This window comes from Poecilia reticulata, linkage group LG17 (genome assembly GCF_000633615.1).
Source record: "Poecilia reticulata strain Guanapo linkage group LG17, Guppy_female_1.0+MT, whole genome shotgun sequence".
In the NCBI taxonomy this organism is placed as follows: domain Eukaryota; kingdom Metazoa; phylum Chordata; class Actinopteri; order Cyprinodontiformes; family Poeciliidae; genus Poecilia; species Poecilia reticulata.
The window spans coordinates 4,983,778-4,991,468 of NC_024347.1; the positions used below are offsets into that span (position 1 = coordinate 4,983,778).

Consider the following 7,691-nt stretch of genomic DNA (forward strand, 5'->3'; position numbering starts at 1 on the left):
TTTTTTTTTCAGTTTCAAGTTAAAATATCCCTATAATAATGCAAAAGTTTAATTTACTCTGAAAAAGACTTATTATTTTTGTTCAGTCATTTATTCATTTTAAACTATATATTTTATTTATTCATTTTACTGCGCATTACTGAGGGAATCCATGAATATGAATGGTCAGACCTCTGTATAAATAAAGTATCAATGTTACATGTACATCTGACAAAAATTTTATTGAATTTAATTTGACCTATATTGACTCACACTCAGGATATGCAGTCTTGTACTCGGACTACWTAAATTGGAAATAATGGCCATAAAATCCAGGCAAAAGGGCACGATGACGTCTTCACCTCACAGCCGTTGGTTACACCCACCGAATCACGAGCCCGCCCACTCTACGAGTCACGGTTGCTATGGTTACCGTGGACTCTGTCGCTTCATCTGGTTAAACCTGGAACAAGACGTCGAGAAATCGGTATAAACRTTTTAAATTAACTAGTATTGTAACATGTATTATAATTATATAATTTCAARCGTATTTAAATATTCTTCAACATTTCACTAAACTTTAAATAAGCATACGGTTTAAAAAAAAAAAAGGAAAAAAAAGAACAACCCGAGCTTAAGCTGTCTCTCCTGAGGTTATGGAGCTCAAAGTTGATTGTTTTTCACTAGTTTTATTTCAAGTAAAAATAAGTTTTGTCGAGACTTTATAAGAACGTCTCGTTTAAAACAAAATATCTTTAAGCGTTTATTATATACCTGTTATTTTCAAAACGTACACATGGAGCCATATTTAATGCAATGCAGAAACTAGCTTACGCTAGCTTACTCATAACATTTCAGGTTATCTTGAATTGTAAGGGAAGTTAAGGGAAGGAAAAGCAGCGATGTCTGAACCACTTAAGGACAAACCACAAAAAGCGGAGAAGAAAATAAAAATTCACCCGGAGGGCAGAGCCAAAGAAAAATCTCTCCGGATTAAAGAGTAAGTATCTTCAATGTCTGTTCTGCCTGATCAAATTGAAGTCTTTCCCTGTYAGTAACTTATAATGTGCCTATTCTCTAATTTACTTGCAACTTCTGAAATTGACCCATCATGTTCAGCCCCGCCAGTACGCATGTGATGCATGTGGACGAGCATGTTACCCATGAAGATCCCGCAGCTACCACGAGTCCGAATACTTACCAACTGGGTAACCAAACATTCAACGTAATGAGAACAGCAACACCATCACCACCAGCTAATCTGAATCCAGTGCACCATGACCGATAAACATAGATGCTTAGCTTTTGACACGACCGCTGGACTATGATAGCTGTAAAGGGAAGAATTTGTAAACATTTAAGTTTATTGACAKATTTAACCACAATTACCACAATTAATGGAAGTTAAACCAGAGACAGTGTATAAAGGCAAACAGTTAGGATTCAACTAATAACATTTGTGAAGCCATTTGTATATTTCWTCTGCACATTTGAAGGTATATTTTTAAAGATAAATAGTGTAAGTTCACAAGAATAATTGATTTGTTCTATTAGCAAAAAGAAAATAATCTGGTTTGTAATTAAGGCATAAAAGGTTAATGACATAGTAATAAAYCTTTTAAATTGATTCTAACAAGGTGGCAGATAAATATTTTTGCCGCTGAAATGTTTTTCCAGGGTTTAGTTCAGCAGTAACGGTTTGTCAAAACTAAAACTGCATACAAACTAAAACTCTTACCAAAACAGGATCTTTGACAAATGTATGTCTTAGTAAAAGTCATAATGTATATTTAATTGTACAACCTTAGTAAGCGTGTCACCCTTATTATTCTCTACTGGATGAAGCAGAATAGTGTTTGAAGTAACGTCTTCCGTCTAATTCTAATTTATGGGTTTGGGCAGTATTTTAYGGAATCRTTAATCTAGCAACCTACGTATGTTGAGAAATGTTTTCATTATAATGAGTTTTACATTGTTAGAAAATGTATCTAAAGGAGATACTGCTGCTTTCCTAGCTTAAATGCTTCTTAGCATTTGTTTTTGTCACCAAAAACAAGTTGTTCAAATTTTTAGAATGTAATAAGTTTTGAACACTATGTTTTGTATATGTGTTATTTTCTCACCAATAAATTCCCTAGTATCCATTACATGTTGAGGACATGTAATGAATGCTTAAACAACTGGTCTTTTCTTTTTTTTTTTTTTGATCTACAGGCCCTTATAAACCATTCCCTATCACTACTATCTCATACATACTGCAGGAAGAAATCACCCATCACCTCCGAGATATGCAGTATGAACCACGGCGCTCTCGAGAAATGACCCTAACTCTCTGTGAAGTAGGTGAAAACGCAGCCGACTTTTTAAAATTCCATCAGAACATCTGCTGAAATCAGAACGCTTCTTTCTGACCTTGTTGAAGGTGATAAGGAACCGCGTGAAGGAACTTGTGATCCCCAGGTATAAAACCGTCATCCTGGTCCACATCGGCCAGCTCAACGGTCAGGGGATGCAGATCAGCAGCCGCTGTTTGTGGGATCCAAACTTCGACACCTTTGTGTCCCACTCCTTCAAGAACACCTCTCTGTTCTGCAGCGCCACCGTGTATGGGATCTACTTTGAGTAAACCGTCAGGTCAAGTTTTAGTGCGTRAGTCTTTGTCAAATGCTTTATTATTAAGCAAACACTGAAGTGGAAATTCTTGAGTAAGTGACTGTTTGTATGTAGTAGTTTGTGTTTTCAGAAGTCACTTCCCGTTGTTTTTCTCTTTTTTACAATGTTCAAGCTGTTGCAGAATCTCCCATTATCCTGCCAAGGACGTTTTCATTGTAGGATAAAAAGCTACAAAACATAAGGAGTGGTTAGAGCCAGACCAGACGGGCTGATGTTGCAACTTCTGTACAGAACAGTGTTCTTACATGGAATGTTCTCCMAGATAACAGAAGTGTGTATAAAACAGAGGCATCTGTGAGCTGTTGCTCTGACTTTTCTGATTTTGTTGTGTTCAGAGCCTTTGAATGCTTGACCGCCTTCAAATAAAATACTTGGAAGACAAAGWTGCAACTTTCTCAATTCTTGAGTAGTTTCTCTACCTGCTTGGTTATGAATTTCCATCATAACCAAGATGACCGATATAAGCTAATTTTCGTAGAGAGAAGATCAGTTTTAATTCTGGAAAGCTGAGTTTTTGCTGCCGAAGAGTTAGCTGATGGTCCCAAATGGATGGCTCGAGATATCTGCCCGGCGAGGTGGCTGCTTTCTGCACAACTTTTAAAACAAACAATATAAATCTTATATATATACACGGCATACCTGACGAGAACGACAAGCAGAATACAACCATGTTATGKGCTGCTTGATTCAAGTCTTACACAAAACTAAAGTATATAGCAAAACTGAAGTTAATTCCTGCTAATCGTTAGTTCACTTAAACATGCACATTAAAGAATGGATTTATATATTACAATGGTGTTAGATGTTATATTTATTAAACTAACATAATAAATCTATAAGTAACTGAATGTATTTAGATAAAAAAATAAAAAAAGCAACACCCACTCTCCCGCAGTATAACATGACAAAAGGGGCACAAACAATTTAACAAGACCACAGAAGAAGAAATGATGATGAGGGTTTTCCCATCAAAGATGTTACAGTCAGGTAAAGGAACAATCTGAATAAGACATTACGCAATTTTTGGTATAATTGCATAGTTATAACAAAAAAGAAACAACCCGATTGCAGAGGCTCATGATATTTACTTACACTGAAAAAAAAAGTATACAATTTTTTTCCCCTCACTGTCTGATGTTAAATCAGACCAAACTTTTYTTGTGTTAGSTTATTATATTACCAAAAAGTTTTTGTGTTTGCTAAATTCCAGAAAACTTGGCAAGAACATTTTTTCAAAAATTGTAATAAATATCTAAAACWATATATATTTGTATGTATCTCTCCCCTAAAAACTGATACCCTGAAAACAAATCTATACTACTTAGGAAAGTTAGGCACTACTGCATTTGCCTTTATTTTTTTGTCTGAAAAGCCTCTCTTATATATTCAAATGTTATATTGGAAAATACTAACGGTAAAACTTTATGATAACAACTTTAAGAAAAACAAATTTCAGAGTGCAAAAATACAAAACTTTGGTTCTTTTAAAGTAATCATTAAAAAACCCTTTTAGATTTYCTAATGCTAGAGTTTTTTTATTATCATTTTATCATGCCCAGCAGTAGTGGCCACTTATCTCAGATTACCTGATCTACGTGCATGTGAGCACGTACTCTACCAGACACATTTACYTGTCAGATGAGCGCGTGCTGGTGTTCACTGAGCGTTGTAACGTTTACATAGCTCTCTATGGTCAGGAACAACATAGCTCACTGGTTTACCTGCATATGAAAAGCTATATTTTAACAACTTTATAATGAAGCCAGTATCCTTAAATTCGTATTATTAAAAATCGCTGGGACAAAGGAATATAAAAATGTATATAGTTGTGGGTAGGTTTGGCTMMAAAAACAATCAAAACAAAGACCGTTCTGCTCTTTTACCTCTTTTATTTTGGTTCTCGATATTGAGGAGGGGGGAGGCRAGTGGGCGGAGCTCCGCATCCGGGTACTAACAGTGACCTCTGACGTCACCCAGCAGGATCGCAAATATGGCGGAGGTAAGAAAGTGAAATAAATAGTCAGAAAAAAATGTCTTTCATATTACGTGATAGTTTGTTCTACTGAATGTGCAAATAGTCTTTGTGTTTTAACAGTTTCAAACACAACTAAGCAGCAGCTCACTGGCTTGCTCGATAACAGTTATTTATTTGAGTCCAGAATGTTGTATAAACTTCGGATTTAGCTAGCATTAGCTGCGCTAGCCCCGACGGAGGTAGCTGCGGTGTTTGTCACTTCGCGGTTTGGTCAGGATATTTATCCTCGCGTGAACAGCTGTTAACTGGACATTTGCCTATGTTTTACACTTATTTGTGCGCTCGAGCTCATTCTTATTCGCTGGCTGTGAATAGCAAGCTAAATTTGGGCGCCTTAGCGGATTTCTGTGAAGGAGAAATAATTAGCTTACAACTTGTTTTGAAGTTAGCGAATTGAGAAAATGAACCCAGTAAAGCGGCGTCCTGTCAGAGCAAACTGGTTTAATGTGGGATATAAACGCCATTGTTGTTGTGATATTCAGTCTATAGAGACATGTTGGGTAGCACTACATTTTCCTCGCAGGAAGCGGTCACAGTAGCCTTTGTTTCGTATCTCATTGAGTCGCAGTGAGCTTTTAGGGTTTAGCTTCAGGCGCGCTTTTTTCGGAGTCCGCGGACCTCCCACTGCCAGAGTAGCCTCTGTATGTTTGCCTATTAGAGTTTTCCAGGGGGGTAATTTGGATAATTTAAAACACATTGCTGTAATTTGAGGTCTCTTTTTGGCTTTGTTTATCGGCTGACTAAAGCGTAGGCTCGTTCCGCAGACTCAGCTCTCAAAAACAATATTCGATTAATTGTTTAAAGACTTCTAAACTTTGTATAGACTCTGCTTAAAACCAGAGATTCGTCGAATTACGTGCCGCAATCTCACCTCATCTAAATGTTTTRCTGATACATGACCAAAAGTGCTGTAATCTACATTATTTTAAAGCTACTTAAACAGTATTGTTCTTAAAAAAGACTCAGTAAATCATAAACTATAACTGAACTTCAAATACTAATAAACAAGGAACAACATTAGAGCTTCTTATAATACAGAAGACAAGATGAAAATTGGGATGAATGCAACGGAAAATACTATTATTGCTATGACATAACACTCAAATCTAATAAATCAGAATATGCAGTAGCCCACAATTGAAATAGACTAAAATGACCTACAGCATATTTTCTTTGCTCTTTTAAAAGATAGCTTAGGTCACCTTTTTTCAGTCCACAAAGCGTAGAAGTGCACCCTATCACAAGATGTATATTTAACTTTTTCTACCATTCAAAATATGGATTTATTCTTTCACATAGTGTTATTATGAAAACCATTGAGAAGGCTAAAAAAACAACTAAGAACAATCTTTATAAAACACAACAGTATATTAGCATTATTTCAAACTTTGTTTTTCCAGCCAACTTCACATAAAATAAATATTTAGTATTTTCTAAAGTACAATTTTATTGTACTTTGTATAATGTTGTTCTGTAGCCTTTTTAGTAGTAAGTACGTTTTATTTTTATAACATCATTTTTTTTATGGATTTATTGCCAAAAGGTGTATGATGAATTTCATAATGCTTTTTGAATTGTTTTTATGGCCAACGCAAAAAATACCACAAGTTATAGAGATTAAAAATTTCAGTTATTTCCCTAAACCGAAATACACACCTTTTTTTTTTTTTTTTACCTATTATTTGATTAAAGAACACTGATTTGCTGTTATATTTTTAAGTTACTTATGTATTTATTGTGGCTGTACATGCTCCAGGTAGCAGCCTAAATGAACATATGACAGGTAGAAAATACATTTTCCCTCCCTGAGTAGCAGCCTGCACCGGGATCAGTAGTTCATTAACCACTTAAACCTTCTCAATACAATTAAATAATTAAATTCCCTTTTAAAATAAGAAATTAAAAGTTTATGTAGGTATTTTTGTACAGTTTTGGCCTAATAAATTACTGCTTTCAGGTTATTGTTCTTTCAGTAAATGGCCTTTTTTGAAACAGTGCACTCCAGTTAACAATTAATCAATTACTAAATTGATTAATCACGACCAATACAGTGAATCTTTTCAATGCATTAAATTTATGCTTTCCAGTTCTTCCATTAGTGAACACAACATATTTAGATTTTAAATAAAATAAAAAAATCTGCAGAATGTACCAGTTTTTTTTTTGTTTTTTTTTATCCGATTCATCGTCAGGGTTATCCATAATAATCCATTATTGAAATAATCWTYCGTTGCATCCCTAAGTGAAATTGTCATGATGACTGTTGGGTGTATTGCTTATCTCTATTGCTGTGTGTTTTTGAAAATTGAGATACAAAGTTGTTCTGCATGTGTGTTTTTGTGTTAAACTCCCAATCCGCAGATTTTTGGATGTATTTCTTGTTTTTGTCCTCCTAACTTTTTGCCCCGCCTTTCCGTTTTTCAGCCCTCCCTCGGGAATTCGAGCCCAGGTAGCTCATCTTTTCTTTCTCTGTTTGGCCTTTAGTGAATAGCAACATTTAAAACCTGTTCCTTGAAATCGCTACAATTTATATTGATACATATAAGTACCTGTTATTATTTCCAATTTGATGTGCCGCACTACACTTAAAGATTTGTGTGAGGAGAACTAGCTTCAGTGTGACATTGTCTACGACCTTGAACATTTGCAGGAGGCTCAGCAGGTTCAGACGACCACGATTTCGATCCGTCAGCCGACATGCTTGTTCATGACTTTGACGATGAACGAACCCTAGAGGAGGAGGAAATGCTGGAGGCAACAGACGAGACCAACGTCAACGAGATCGAAGACCTGGCACGGGTTGGTGTGAAGCTCGGCTCTCATGTTTCTATTAGTTATCATTACTGTAAAAAAAAACAAATGCTGTATTTATTCATTTATTTAACCAGGTGAGTTATTAAGACCAGAATCATATTCACAATAATGTCACATATTAAGTTAGCCGTGTATGATTAGTTTAATCTTTGAGACTAATCCTAAACAAAACAAACAAAAAAATAAATAA

At 35.4% G+C, this 7,691-nt stretch overlaps 2 protein-coding genes across 6 annotated transcripts in view; both read left to right on the plus strand.

Moving 5' to 3' along the window:
- The first annotated feature begins 265 nt into the window (after positions 1-265).
- LOC103479024 (tctex1 domain-containing protein 1-B-like) lies at positions 266-3,039 on the plus strand. 3 transcript variants are annotated; one of them, XM_008433224.2, is made up of 6 exons: positions 272-466; positions 838-979; positions 1,099-1,187; positions 2,194-2,318; positions 2,402-2,628; positions 2,765-3,039. In XM_008433224.2, exons 2-5 carry the CDS (start codon positions 882-884, stop codon positions 2,603-2,605), a joined length of 516 nt encoding a protein of 171 aa, XP_008431446.1. In that variant the 5' UTR covers positions 272-466; positions 838-881; the 3' UTR covers positions 2,606-2,628; positions 2,765-3,039. The 3 variants fall into 3 exon arrangements, with proteins under 3 accessions (XP_017165330.1, XP_008431446.1, XP_008431448.1); XM_008433226.2 differs by lacking the exon at positions 272-466 and adding an exon at positions 500-632; XM_017309841.1 differs by having other exon boundaries at positions 266-466; positions 2,402-3,039.
- A 1,543-nt stretch (positions 3,040-4,582) lies between these two features.
- mier1b (mesoderm induction early response 1b, transcriptional regulator) overlaps positions 4,583-7,691 on the plus strand; it is an 11,430-nt gene continuing 8,321 nt past the window's right edge. For all 3 annotated transcript variants that reach the window (XM_008433227.2, XM_008433228.2, XM_008433229.2), the window contains exons 1-3: positions 4,583-4,651; positions 7,112-7,136; positions 7,338-7,486. In XM_008433227.2, the coding sequence (XP_008431449.1) occupies positions 4,643-4,651; positions 7,112-7,136; positions 7,338-7,486 (183 nt within the window). In that variant the 5' untranslated portion in view covers positions 4,583-4,642. The remainder of the gene's footprint in view (positions 4,652-7,111; positions 7,137-7,337; positions 7,487-7,691) is intronic.

Coding starts and splice junctions, on each gene's coding strand:
- LOC103479024 (XM_017309841.1), top strand. CDS start 882: ATGTCTGAACCACTTAAGGACAAACCACAAAAAGCGGAGAAGAAAATA. Junction 980..1,098: donor AAATCTCTCCGGATTAAAGA/GTAAGTATCTTC, acceptor CATCATGTTCAG/CCCCGCCAGTACGCATGTGA. Junction 2,319..2,401: donor TGACCCTAACTCTCTGTGAA/GTAGGTGAAAAC, acceptor ACCTTGTTGAAG/GTGATAAGGAACCGCGTGAA.